The sequence below is a fragment of the Nestor notabilis genome, unplaced genomic scaffold (genome assembly GCF_000696875.1).
Source record: "Nestor notabilis isolate BGI_N333 unplaced genomic scaffold, ASM69687v1 scaffold171, whole genome shotgun sequence".
NCBI lineage: Eukaryota > Metazoa > Chordata > Aves > Psittaciformes > Psittacidae > Nestor > Nestor notabilis.
The window spans coordinates 18,090-32,951 of record NW_009914917.1 but is presented as its reverse complement, the minus strand read 5'-3'; the positions used below and the strand labels follow the sequence as shown (position 1 = coordinate 32,951).

The following is a 14,862-nucleotide window of genomic DNA, read 5'->3' as shown; positions in this document are numbered from 1 at the left end:
AAAGAGTGTATGATTTCCCAAAGTAGAAGAGGGTAGCTTAAGCTCTCTTATGAGACAGAGATAACCCATGTCCAAGCTTTACACCTATCTTGAGCCTCGTGGAGGCAGGGTTTTTTTTTTAAGTCTGCTATTTTTGTTTTCAGTATATAAGAGTTTTATTGGTTTCACTGAACTTTCTCAAATAAGGTGTTCTGGATTAGAAGCACAGCATAGATACCCTCTTGCCATGTTTGCATTCCTAACAATAATGACTTGCGCAAGATTAGTCAAATTTTGCAATCTGTGGTGTTGGTCCCTCATAAGGACAGTGATACGCATTTAAAACATTACCCTGGAGCAGTTAGGTCTTGGCCTGAATGGGAAACTCCTTATTTCATGTGGACATAAAATTTCTACATCTCAGAAATATGTGTGTGTATATATATATATATATAAAAAAGAAGAGATAGGAGGTGAGAAATCCCTGCTCCAAAGTGTTGAATGTCATTGTAAAAATTACCTATTTCCAAGGTCAATGAGGTACTTCAAAAATTCAGTTTAAATTTTCTTTTTCTAGCATGGTTTCAAGCTGATTTCTTGCTAGTCTTTTCCTTTCTAATAGGGAAATTTCTCCAAGTCAATTTTGTGGTATAATACGGCTTTATCCCTTGATTATTTTATGGTGTCCTGTTTGAAACAAAAACTGTTACAGATCAATAATTGATAAGCTGTTTTAAAATCACATACTTAACTGAGTAGCATCATTTTTAAGTAGGCAGTTGTCAGTTATTTCTGAGATAAAACTAAAATTGCCTTAAGCTCTCTCAATATGTTTCAGGATACCTTTATCTTTAGTGGTTCTAAATTAGCTGGATAAAATGAGATCATAATGCTTTACATTGCTGCAACCTCTTTGCACTCTATGCCTTCCTTAAGGGAGGCAGTGGAGGGGGAGGTACTGATCTCTCTCTGGTGACCAGCAGTAGGATACATGAAATGGAATGAAGCTGTGTCAAGGAAAGTTCAGATTGGGTGTTAGGAGAAGGTTCTTCACTGAGAGGGTGGTTGGTCACTGGAACAGGTCCTTCAGGGAAATTGTCACAGCACCAAGCCTGTCAGGATTCAAGGTGCGTCTGGATGATGCTCTTAGTTGCAGTTTAGTTTTAGGTAATCCTGCAAGGAGGAGAGAGTTGGATTTGATAATCCTTATGGGTCCCTTCCAACTTGGGATATTCTGTGGTTTATTACTTAAAAAAGGCAATGCTGTCTCACCAGGAGGAAATATTGATGGAGTTGCATTAATCAGCTCTTAACTTGCTGGCAAAAACAAAACCAAATTAAACTAAATGACAGATGTTTTATATCAACACCTTTTTTTTTTTTCCTTGTAAGTAACGTTGCATGTCTCAGCATTCTCATTTGATTATTAGAACCTATTTAAGACAGGGTGATTACTTTCTCTTTGATGAATACCAGGAAAATCTAGGAAAAGACAGGAGGCCTTCAATTCCCTGAATTAGGCATCCAGAAATCCCCTGATTGTTGTCTGCCTAATTATGGAAAAAGCAAAGACTTGCTAGGTACATCCCTGTGAGCTCTGTAGGTGCCTTTGTTTTCAGTTTTATATGTGCTGTTAAGCTATATTCTATTCAAGAAACTAGAGAATATGGTATTTAATTTTATTTTTTTTTCCCACCCTAGACAATTGATTTAGAGGGGTTCAAGCTGTTCATGAAGACTTTTCTGGAGGCAGAGTTACCAGATGATTTCATCGAGCATCTTTTTACATCATTTAGCAACAAAATATCTCACTGCAGCCCGTTAATAAAAAATAAACCCCAGCAGCTTTCTGGAGGTAAGTAATGAAATAACATTAATATAAGAGGTGAAGATTCCATCCACATGCTATTTTATTTCTAATAGCTATAAATATATGTAATTCTAAACTGTATATTTTTTTTTGTTTTGGTATTTGTGAAATTGGAGAAACTAACTCAATCGTGAACAAGAAATACCATGAAAACAAAAGTCAAATGGTTTTGTCTTTTAATTCACAATTATGATGCAGCTGAGACACCAAGTGGACAGTTTTTGTCATGTTAATGCTAATCAGATTGCTATGGTTACATGATCTTGCTGCCTACTCTACTGTATAAAGGCTTTGAATCTTTCAGGTATTCATGCAGGAGGCTCTTGCTGCTACTTTTATATACAAGTCCTGTGCCCAGTTACTGCTGCTTCTCTTAATTGTATAGGTGTGATGCTGCTATTAATAATCTTGCATACTTATCAACTACTATTTTTTTACATGTCCTGTAAGTGTTAGCAGTATTATTTTTCCCAATGTAAGAATCTTTGACATTTTCTTGCTAAACTAAGCATTTTTATAAAAGTGATTTTGAGTTTAGAGGGCATAACATGTTAAAATACATCTGTGCAAAATAGTGTTAAACCTGCCAAATTACAGAATTTTATAAAGTTTTTAAAGAAAATCTGTGGGAGAAATTTGGGGTTACCCTCGTAACTTGAAGTATTTTGGTTTAGCGCTTCAGTAATTTGGGAACTCTATCAAAATCCAGTGGCTAAAAGCAGAAGCCAGACCAATTTGGTGAAATAAATTCTGCAGTTTGAACAGCTGGGAGCTTAGAGCAAGTTACCGAATGGTTTGATGGGTACTTAATTGCTTGAATTCTTTAAATGAGTATTAGGTGTCTTGAAACTGCAATTCATCCAGAAGTCGTGAATTTGGTACAAGTGCTGCTGTCTGAAATGTTAGCTTTTCTTGCAGGTATCACGCACTAGATTTCCATAGATGTCTCAGTGTACAATACTAATTACAGGCTTTCAGATATCACCCATTCAGATATCACCAAAATGGTCAGACCATTGTTTTCTTTTTAGTGCATGTCATTCTCAACTATGTTAAATAATGGGTTTCAGTTATTTTTCTTTATTTAAGTTTACAGTACCTGTTATTTCCTCTTCTTAGCTTATATTTCCTGGTAAGAAAACCCAACCAACTAAAAATACCCATATTACATTACCATTTTCTGTTAGGTTATAATGTATACATATAATGGTCATTAAGTGCAATTAGACTTAACCAAGAAAACTTTCTTGCTAGCAAAGTTTCCTTAGTACATCAAATGCTAAGCAAACTTCATAATTGTGTTTTTTTCGTCATTTCTAATCAGAACAGCCATAGGCACATCTACTGCCACAAATATCTGCTGTGTAGACTGTGCATTTCCTTGGGCTTTTGTTGGTTCCCTGTGCAGAGGAGTAGGCTTAGTAGACTATGTTGTAATCGGTTGTGTGGAGTATTCCTCCTCAAAACCTTCTCTTGCTAACTACAGCTCCGGTAATAAATTAGCGGTGGTTTGGACAAGTCGTTCAGACTTGTCCAAACTCAGTCCCGTGCCCTTAAAGACGCTTTGCAACAGAATCTGTAAGGGCACTTCTAAATGTATTCTTTATTGTATGCTTCAGGGCATATTTTGGATGTTGTAGATTTACAGCATTGCATTTGTTTTCAGGGATGAATAGAGGCGGTTGCCTGTAAAGTCTCAGCAGCACAAATCCATTTCCTCTTTCATTGCTTTTAAGTTTTCATTGAAGTTTTCATCATGTTTTCACTGAGTAGCATCAACAATAAGCATGCAGTGTACCAGCCACCAAAGTTTATCTTTTACACTTAATGCTTTTTGCCTGATGACTCCAATAGCAGCTGCTATTTAGTGCTGCACATTTATTTATTATGCCGTGTTTTTACATATGTTATCTGACTAGTGTTTTTTTAAAAAATCATCCTTTATCATTCTGATGTTGTATTTCTATGGTTTTGAAACTTCATATGTACATAATTCATATGTAGAAATAAGTTTAGGTCGTTGCAGATTTACAGCTAAATTCTGTCCAGTATAGGCCATACTCAGCTTTCTTCACTTCCACTATAATTGTTTCTGATAGATTTTATTCTTATGTGTTGTAAAATAATAATGATGATGGTAATTATCATCATTATGGTTGTTACTATTGTTGTAGTTTAAACTGTATGCTAAGTTTCTTACTCTAATGCTACCTCCTATATTTTTTTTCTCCTTCACTCACTTTTCCCAATTTGTAGTTAATTTTCATCTTCTGCTAGTAAAGACTTAAGAAATAATGTAAAGTGAGACCAGATTAGTAGTCTTCCATATGTATTTAGGGTAATACCAGAAATTTGATAAATTTTTTTTATCCAAAGCATGTTCAGAGGTACAATTCAGTTCACCTCAGGGAGGAGTTATTTGTGCTTGAAAATATACCGTTCGTATTTAGACTAGATGTTACGTCTTAATAATTTGTAGCATTTATAGGGCAAAAAGTTTGCACTGATACATTTTGAAGAGCAAATGAAAATTACGGAAACCTGTATTTTAGGATATCCAGTAATTTTTAAATGTTACCAATAGCAAAAAAAGAAAGTGACCATATTGGGAAATAAATTTGCCAGAAACATTTGACATTCTTCTGGAAAGTGGAAAGGTACACGAGGGCTAGAGAACATAAAAAGGAAAGCAGCAGGGTTCATAAATCTCTCTGGTATGTGTCTGTTTTTTACTTAATATATCTTGGTCCACTCATGTCTGTTTATAAATTGTGTTTTCAGTTAAGGTGTCTGAAGAGAGATGGAAACAGATGCCAGGTAAGCAGCAGCACTGTAAATCAGTACATTGGAGCCACCCCTCTGCCACCTCTGATTAAGAAGTAACCTGTACCTTGAAGCTTATAAGAAGCTAAAAGATACCCTTAAATTTTGTAGGTTTTTTTCATTGGGATTTCAGGACTGCACATTTTTGAGATGAGTTGGTCTAAGTTTTGTAACACTTTTTATTCTGTGCATAGGATTTATGTAAGACTGGAATGTGAACTATTTGTGTACATTGTGTGATTAAAGCTAGCATCTTCATTAATATTTTATGATGTCTTAATTTTAAGGGCACTTAACAGATACGCAAGCTCATTTAATAGAACATTACACTATTAAATCTTTTTATTAATTTAAATATTTACTTTCATTGTTTATTATCTGCCTGAAGCCATTAACTTGATTCAAAGATATATTTTCTTCATGCCAATTTACTCTTATTTACTGATTTTATTTTTTTTTTTTTTAAACATGGGTACCCCAGTAGATCTTTGAAAATGTCTTCAGATTGTAATTAAATTTTTCAGGATAAAAGTAGGGGGAGGGGGAAACACCAGAATTGTCCCCATTTGCCACAGTAATCAACTTGTCCAACACAAATGGATGAAATCATTTATATAGGTTATGTGTGCAATGGCAAATCTGTTCTGAATTAGTTATAGAAAATATTTATGAACAGTAAATCCTTTTGTGAAGTTTCATCTTCAACATCACTACAGTCAGTGAGAAATGTAACAAACTTGTAAGGCAAGTTTTACTGCTGTTTTCTCTGTGTTCTGCTGTCCTTCCTTTTTTTTTAACCCTCTCTTTGTTGGTCTTGCAGATTCCAGTAATATAATCAGGTCCAGTTATATTAACATTCTCTTGAAACAAAAAGTTTGGCAGTGTTGAAACTTGTATTCCATGTGGTACACTGGAGCTGCTCTTGATCACAATGCTTGAACCATTATTATGGCTATTATTTAAGTTCTGTGTTTATTTTCATTGTTTTCTGTGGCAGAGGCTTCCCATGTTTTGTGTATGTGTTGCTCCGACACATGTCTGGCTGTGTTTTGGGGAAGACTACACGTGTATTATCATTTTTCTTTGACACTAAAACATCTCAATTAGTGTAGCTAGTTTCTATCTATGAATTAGATGAAGCTTCTACAAGCACAAAGAAGAGCATGGAACATTGTGCAGAGATTGTTTTAATACTTAAATTAACATGTAATGTTGTAGAACAAAAATATTCACCAATTTTTTTGTAGTCAAATGACAGATCAGCAGATATGAAAAAAGGGTTATGCCATTCCCATAATTGATTCCCCCCCCAATAATTTGCTTTATCTATATAATATTTGCAACCTCACTATCATTTTAATTCTGCCTTTGCTGGATAAAATGTGAACATGAATTGTTTAAAAATTTGAATTTGTATTTAAATTAAGTCATCTGAGATTCACATAAACTGAAGATGCATGTATTTTCTGCTTATATCATATGTTAAGAGTAACAAAGCTTGTGGGTTATTTCCAGGTCTGAGACTTAACAAAGGTACCTCTACATCCCGACCTCCTACTCCTGCCAACTTAAATTTACCAGACATGATCCAGCTGAAAGATATTGTTTGCTATTTGTCACTGCTAGAAAGAGGAAGACCTGAAGACAAGCTAGAATGTATGTTCTTTTTTTTGTTCTTTTTTTTTAAAGTTAATTCTATGTATTTATTTCAATAAATCATCAAAAATTCTATTTCTAAATTTTCAGTTTGAGACTCAGTTTTGAGTAGCTGTATTATAAAAATATAATCTAAGTGGCAATTCTTGCAGAAATTACCCTTTTTTCTTGCTAATGGTAGTAATTTGACGAGATTTTAATTAATTTCTATCTAGCACATGCTAAGATGAGGAGTAAAAATCATACATTCTTAGTTGAAATAATCCTCTCTATACTGTTGTCTCTTGATTAGTGTTAGAGCCTAGAGAAACAAATGAAATATGTTGAGGATACTTAGAGAGATACAGAAGTGGTGAATAATCTGTAGTAAACAATCTGATTCCAACAAAGAAGAGTTGTTAATATAAGCTGTATTAGTGAATACAGAAAAGCCAAAAATTTTCTAAGTCTGCATTAGTGTTGGAAATACTTGACACTGAAAGTTAGAAATTACTTGATGTTTTTAATTAGGGGCCTGATTCATTAAAGCCCAGCATCTCTACCTGTTCAAAAAAGTGACTGAAAGTTTGATCTGTGAATTGGAGAAAAAAAAAAAGAAAAAACCCCTGTGTGTTTCCTTGTCATGGAATTTTAGAAGCCCATTTTCCAGATAGATAAGCAGTTGATCTAGTAATATAGTCCTTCATGAGACCAGATATACTTTGATATACATAGCTGGTCTGTCTGTAAAAGAACTGTGTGATCAGTCTGTAATACTGCATGGAAAGTAAATACTCAGTGTGATAGGAAATGCAGAGAGTAGGCTCCTTCTGCTGGAATATGGTTAAATGACTGCATATTGTTGGAAGTATCTTGATGTTTCATTACCTGTGGTTAGCTTACAATAACAAATTTGTACTGTAAGATCACCAATACTTTTGCCTCAGGGAAGATTATAAGGAGTCATCTCCTAATTTGGTAATACTAGTTAGCTGTCATATAATTAGAATATAAGGATGTATGTGTGTATGTGCATTCAGAAGACAAGCACAGGAAAACTAAGTTCCTAACCAAGATTGAATTTAACTTACAATATAATAACTGTTTCATACTAACAAGTTAATGCAAACCTCAGTAGAGCTCTGAAGAGCTCAATGCACAAACCATAGCATGAAATGGAGATCAGTTGCCTCCTCTAGTGTCAGGAATTGCTACAATGCAAAAGAGGAGAGCCAGAGGAGCAGGTGATCATTTTAGTGTAGGGGATGTCCCATGAACTTCCTGCAAAAGGAACTGTATAGGCAAAATACTATGAATGATCTATATGATTTAGGAGCGAGAGAGCGTGACTTAATAGATGTCTGGTACTTCCATGTCTGATATATTCAAGATCTTTTTTACTACATATAATTAAGGTTATTCCATGGTTTTCTTTTCTACTTTCTTATACAGAGTTGAAATATACCACATATTGTCACTTTTTAGTGTCTGAATACTGGCTTATAGTGGACCATTATTATGCAGAATTCCCCATTGACTTTAGTTGAATTGTTGTTATAAATTAATGATATAGTTTAGCCCTTTGTCTGAAATAATTTTATAGCAGTAGGTCCTGTGGCTGTAAGGTAAATTATAAATTAGTAGCAGTGGAGAGAAGAAAGCAAGGATAGTTTATTCTGGAGTTGCCAAAATTAATATTAATACTAACCTACAATTAGGATTTTAATTTTTCTTCTGTTGATAAAAAAAATGGGAACACTCTGGATCATAGCTGATCCTGAGTGGAAACTTGGTTCAGGACAAGTAGAACATGGAAGTGTTTTCAAACAAAATTTGATATAAACTGGAGGGGTTTTAAAGATAAATACACTAAGAGAGATTAGTGTTTAGGGTTTGAATCTAGATGATTTATGGAATTTCATAGATTTACAAATATTCCAGCAGTTAAATTGATTCTCTAAACTATTAACAGTGTATTTCTAGAGGTCTTGAGCACTGCAAACTTCACCTGTTTGACATGCTCAGCGTATCTATTGTTCATAAACTAGGTATGGCCTGAATATAAGAATATCCCAAATTTCCCTAGCAGGTATACACTAGAAGAATTTAAGTTGTCTTTTTAAGGTCACATTGCAGATAGTTCAAGGTGTATCTGTATTGTTAAATACCTTCATGCTCTGTGGCTCAACCTGTAGGCTTGATCCATAGAAACCATTTTGTGCTCTTCATGTTATTTTCACAGCTACCAAACTTTGCTTGCTGGTGTCCACACTTTGATTCTTGAATGTGTAAGAAAGACTCCTTGTAAATATGCAAGTCATTCCTAAGAACTGAATAGTTGTGTTTTGTGGCTCAACTTACTTTCCTTAATGACCCCAACAGTAGAAGTTATTTTAGTTCACAATCACATAAGGCTTTATCAGCACAACCTATTCCTCATTCTGAATGTGTTTTTTATCAGAGTAACCATGGACACCAGACATACATCTTGTGAAACCGTTTAGAGAAATATCAGGAGGCAGGATGAAGGGCATTAGACATAAATGGTGTGGAGGAAGCATATGATCTCCACAGGTACCGTAGCTTTACAAACATAATATGCTTACAAGTGCTGGAACTTCTCTCCACTATTATAAACAGAAACTCCAAGAATGAGTTCTGAGGGTTTTTTCCAGTTTCTTTTATCAAAACTCCAGGTTATTCTATTTCTGTTCTTCCCATATGAACAGAAACTTCGAGAGTGCTACACAGTGTTGTATTTTTGCAGTAATCCAAATTGCAGTTATAGTCTTTTTGCTATGCTATGCAGTTCTTGGACACTCAGGCTTTTGTGGAGAGTAACAAGCCTTACGGTTTTCAAAGTACATGCACTGGTGAACATAGAAAGTACATTCAACACTTGTTTGTGCATGCATTTTTGAGAATGGATTCCCCAATTTCTTCTCAAAACAACATAGTTTGAACTTTCGGAATTTCTGGGATGCCTGCTTTTCTCATACACAAGATCAGAAGCCTGGAAGTTGCAGATGAAAGTAGAGCAATGCAGCAACTGATCTCATCTTGGTTAATTTTGTTTTAATGTGTTTATAATTATTTACAAAAGGTGTACAGTCTAGTAACAGAATTCTAGTGGCCAGTCAGTGCTATCATGTAAAGCGATGTGAAAAGAAATACAAAAGGTTTACTTGGTCTTTGTAGATTGCATCATGTCGTGGTTCAAGCCCAGCCGGCAACTTGGAACCACGCAGCCGCTTGCTCACTCCCCCCTCTTCCTTCCTCCCCCTGCTCCCAGAGGGATGGGGAGGAGAATCGGAGGAATGTAACTCCTACAGGTTGAGATAACAGCACTCCAGTAACTAAGGTATAACACAAACCACTACTGCTACCAATAATAATGATAAGAGGGATAACAAGGGAAAAGGACACAACCGCTCACCACCCGCCGACCGATACCCAGCCCGACCCGAGCAGCGATCTGGGCCTTCCGGGTAACTCCCCCCAGTTTCTATACTGGGCATGACGTGCCGTGGTATGGAATACCCCTTTGGCCAGTTTGGGTCAGGTGTCCTCTCTCTGCTTCCTCCCAGCTTCCCCTCCTCCCTGGCAGAGCATGAGACTGAGAAAGTATTTGGTCAGAGTGAACATTACTTAGCAACAACTAAAAGCCTCGGTGTTATCAGCGTTGTTCCCAGGCTGAAAGTCAAAAGCACAGCACTGCACCAGCTACTAAGAAGGAGAAAAAATGACTGCCATAGCTGAACCTAGGACACATCAGAACTTTTGTTCAGTTGTTTTTATCATTTTGTTGGTTTTTCTCTTAGAGTGCATAAATCAGCAAGAACATGAATATTTAGCAGGGTGTGAATAGAAAAAAATATGCAAGAGATTGCATGCCACACCAGTAGCATAGTTGGGGTTGTTTTTCACCCAAGAACACAGATTGAGCCTTTTCACTACCTAATATGTATGCAATTGGAGAGACTTTGCTGCAAAGGTGAAACAGTTATAATTACGCTAATGTCTGTTTTAAAATGGCTGGTTAGAACTACCGATTCATGTTAAAGGAAAAAAAATGTTGTAAGCGCTGCTTCTCTGCTGTGGGTAAAGATCATGGAGATGCTAAAACTTGTGTCATGGTAACTGTAGAACATTCTTTCAACCAGTGCATTACAATCACAGAGGAGGAGGAAGAAGAACCAAAGGATTTGATCTTTATCACTCATTCAGTGATTCATCCCTGTGGAAACTAAATGTTTAATGTTACCTGTGCCAGATAGTATTAGCTGTCATGCTCTGAGCAGCGTTGGTAGAAGGTGTACTAGCAGGGACAGTACCGATCTTTGCTGCCCTTTAGCGTTAACTGTTGTTTTATACTGAAACGTTTCTGCTCTGTAATTCACAGGCAAAGAAAGATATTTTTGTAGGTTTTCTTAGCCTATAACTAACAAATAATGGGCCTCTGTAGCTTGAAACAGTGTACAACAGTAAATATTTTAAATCTTACATTACAGCTCTTGAAAGCAATTCGATTTAGTGGCAAAAATTGCTGAAGTGGTAGAGAGGTATAGTACTTACCTTTTATCCCCACAGTTAGGTGAACAACTTGTGGATAACATGGGACATGTAAGGGCAGCAAACCAATCCATATAATAGCTAAGTATGTTTTGCTGCAAGTCAGAAATAATAATTTTTTTCTAACTTTACTTTCCAATTGCTTAGAATTTCCTCTTACTTCTCAGTATATTATTTCCTGAAAACTGTGATAAGCTTTGCTTGCAGAATTTATTGGACTGTAGCAGCATTTGCTGTGGATCCAGTGTGATGGGATTGTTCACTGTTGAATCGTAGAATGATTGTTCATGATTGTTCATTGTTGAATAGGTCGTATGTTTACAGTTTGTAAGCAGATTGATTGGGCTCCACTATCAGTCAAGGCATTACAATGTCCGGGACATGGGCTCTCTTCTTACTGCTTAGAAAACAGATTTGGGGGTGGGGGGGAGGGAACATAATTTTTAAGTGGGTGCTGTTTAGATTTCAGAGCTGTGACAAACTTTCCCAGAAAGTAGGGGCAAGGAGTGAGGCTTCTGGTTTTCATTTTTAGCCTTTTAACAGTATTCCTACCAAAGCTTTAGGCTTATTTCTGCTCTGCAATTTGATGCAGTATATGATCTGCAGAATAAGCTACTTTGAAATATCTTGGTAATGGTGGACATACCTGCTCTTGTGGCTGGAATCAAGTAATGATATAAACTTAAAAGTGTATATCCATTTCCAGATACTGTCAGAATGCAGGTATTCTTGTCTTGGTAACTCCCCAAAATGTTAGAAATACATTTTCAAATTGATGAAATAAGTCTGATCCTGGGAGGAGTCATGCTGCCAGTCTGTGAGGAATGTTTATTGTTGGACTTGGCTGTTTAGGTACTTAAAATAATAACGCTTTGTTTCATTTTGTTGGTCAGAAAGCATTTCTAAAGCAATGTAACTACTGAATAGTGATAGGTGCAACCAAGGAAATGGGATACCCTTGTAACTTAAGCTTATCAACGATTGCATGACCAGTTGTGCGTTATCCTGTTTGGCAAGATGACAGAGAGAGGGGCCTTTTGATGGTACTCATCATGAATACAGATCATGTAGCTATTGTAGTGATTATGTGGAAAAGGTGCAATTGCACTGTATTACTAATGTGTCTTGTTGGAGGCATTGTGGCAGGGTAGGTGCTGAGTGAACCTCTCACATAATACAGAGTGTTTTGTGGGTCTACAGTTAGTGTGATCATTAAAGGAAAATGTAAATGTTTGTCCTTTCTTTAAAACTTAGGTTTGGTTGGTTTGTGCTTTGGTTTGGTTGTTGTGTGGTTTTGGTTTTTCTTGTGTTTGTTTTTTAGTGAAATTATGTTGTTACTATGTTTTCTGACTGACATTCCTTCTCTTTTTGTTTCCTTTTTAGTTATGTTTCGCTTATATGATACAGATGGGAATGGCTACCTGGATAGTTCGGTAATGTTATTTACGTATTTTAATTCATTGTAAGCGTACATCATAATGGCATACCTAAACAAAGCTACATTAATCCAAATCAAGATTATATTTATTCCTAATTAATAGAAGCAGTATAAACTATAATTGATAAAAAGTCAGCCATTTTGAAAGTAACTCTTGAGTTTTCCATTAAGCCGCTTCTTCTACAACTGTATGAATTTTCAAATGCTGACATTGCTGTCGTGGAGTCCTATTCTATGGTCTTCTGATTTTTAACCATGCTACTGTAGGGGACACATTAATAGGCTTTCTAAAATTCTAGTGTGTTGCTGGAAGATGTGTATGAAAGCACTATTTGTAAAGATTTAATGAAAAGGGGAAAATGCGAGAGTCACTCACTGGATGTATGTGGAGAGATATCAGAACTTCCATGTTGTTATTAAGAATAGAGGTACAAAGTTTGAAGGAAAATCAGAGATGTAGAAATAATTTTAAAAATGTAACTATCCTTGTTCAGTTAGCTAACAGAAAGAAGTATTTTATAGGCAGCTTTCTTTTTTGTTTTCCCTTCTTTTGTATTTCCCTGAAATGACAGCATAGAGTAGATTAGAGCAGGTGATTCCCGTAAGTGACATGGGAATAGGGAAGCCAAGTAATACAGAGGTATAAGGTAAATGCTGTATCATAGTTATAGGCAATACAAAATATGAGTTGGATAACTAGTGCATAATGAATACACACGCAAATTCAGAATGGTTCTAGATAAGCATTTGAACATGTTTACAAACCAAACCTCCGTATATGTAAATACAGAGGAGCATCAGTGATACATGATCAAGTGAAATCACAGCACTGTAATGGTCAGCAAATATCTCTGTATTAGTTTATATTGTCCACTTTATGCCTTACTTCTATTAGAAAGTTATGGATTATATAACTGCTGTCAAAAAAAAAAAAGTTTGTTAGAGTTCTGGATTTTAAAGATCCTTACATCATTATATCACAAGGTGGACTTTAGATCATGAAACCAGTGCTCTAATGATCAACCAGGAAGGAAGAATCTATTACTATTTTGAACCCAGATGCTGTCCTTTGGTTGTGGTGCTGTATTTCACCTCCATGCGTGCTTTGTGGTCCGTGCCTAATGTTTTGATATTGAAGCGGATTCACGTAAGTGTAGACAGCTTCCAGTGTAAAGGATATTTCATTAGAAACATTGATGGAACAGTGTCACTGAATGCGGTATGTTTGAATTGTTAGTTGCTTACAGTAGAATTTGTCTTTAAAATATTGTGTTAAATATTATCATTCTTTTTCATTCATTCATAGGAGCTAGAAAATATCATTGCTCAAATGATGCATGTTGCAGAATACCTTGAATGGGATATTACTGAACTGAGTCCAGCAAGTATCCATTTTATCACAAGTTTTTAATGTTGCTAGAGGGGAAGTTTAATCATGTTGTAATACTTCATGTCAGCATGTGTCTCTATGTATTAATTAGTAAAATAGAAACAATAATAGTCTGTGCTCTACTATGTCACTGTCAATTAGCACTTTCATGAGTGTTTTTCTGATTAAATCAGATCTGTGAAACATTCTTACTACAGTTAGGGATTTTCTTCAGTGCATGTAGTAATTAACACGACTGTTTTGTCTCTGAAAATTTGTTAATAGTAAGTACCTGTTATTTGTATTGTACATAGTAAGTACATAACTTGGTTTGGGAACTTTAGGTGATAATAAAATATAAGAATCTGACACTTCATTTTCTGAACTGTCAGTACTCACTTTCTACAGGTGCCATACAAATAATATTTTCCTTGCCTTTTGCATGTGGATGAGGGAACTGGAGATCTGCACATGTCCTAACAAGAAATTGCTGTATTAGAATATGGAATTTATGAGATTTTTCATTAAATTATGTAGATCCTTCATGAAATGATGGAAGAAATTGACTATGATCATGATGGCACTGTTTCTCTGGAAGAGTGGATCCAGGGAGGAATGACAACAATCCCCCTCTTGGTCCTCCTTGGTTTAGAAAATGTAAGTATTAACATAAGAGTGTCCAGTTTCTGCTTGCGTGTCAACTGTGACCCTCAGGTTAGTTCCTCTGTGGCCTGTGTAAAGAATGGCTTTTCTTTACTATGGCTGAATGACATGCAAAGAACAGAAGTATGTCTTCAAAGTCAGAGGTGCATTAGCACATTTGAAGCAACATCAGGCAGTTCTGGAGCTGGAAGCTGTAAAAAGCTGATTAATTTCTCCTGTTAACACATACTGTTAATTCCTAGCTGCAGTGTATCTGTTCAGAATGGTTTACTACCCATGTGTATGTTACAGCTGGCTTGAAGCAGTGTCTAGGCTTCTCAGCATGGTGCTGTGTTGTGTGGCCTAGCTATACTGAGTCACAGAACAATCGAGGTTGGAAGGAACTTCTAGAGATCATCTGGTCCAGCCTGTGATACGTGGCAAGGCCACAGACTTGAGTTATCCAGGGCTTTGTCGAAGCCAGTCGTGAATAATTCCAGTGACGTGGATTCCATGAGTTCTGTGGTCAATCTC

The 14,862-nt window shown here is 36.0% G+C and overlaps 1 protein-coding gene across 1 annotated transcript in view; it reads left to right on the top strand.

Moving 5' to 3' along the window:
* Positions 1-14,862, top strand: part of LOC104412992 (diacylglycerol kinase beta-like) — a gene marked incomplete at both ends in the record, with an annotated part of 47,806 nt that overhangs the window by 17,577 nt on the left and 15,367 nt on the right. The window contains 6 exons of the mRNA XM_010023873.1: positions 1,681-1,834; positions 4,631-4,666; positions 6,188-6,328; positions 12,263-12,312; positions 13,624-13,698; positions 14,224-14,343. Coding sequence (XP_010022175.1) covers positions 1,681-1,834; positions 4,631-4,666; positions 6,188-6,328; positions 12,263-12,312; positions 13,624-13,698; positions 14,224-14,343 — 576 coding nt within the window. The remainder of the gene's footprint in view (positions 1-1,680; positions 1,835-4,630; positions 4,667-6,187; positions 6,329-12,262; positions 12,313-13,623; positions 13,699-14,223; positions 14,344-14,862) is intronic.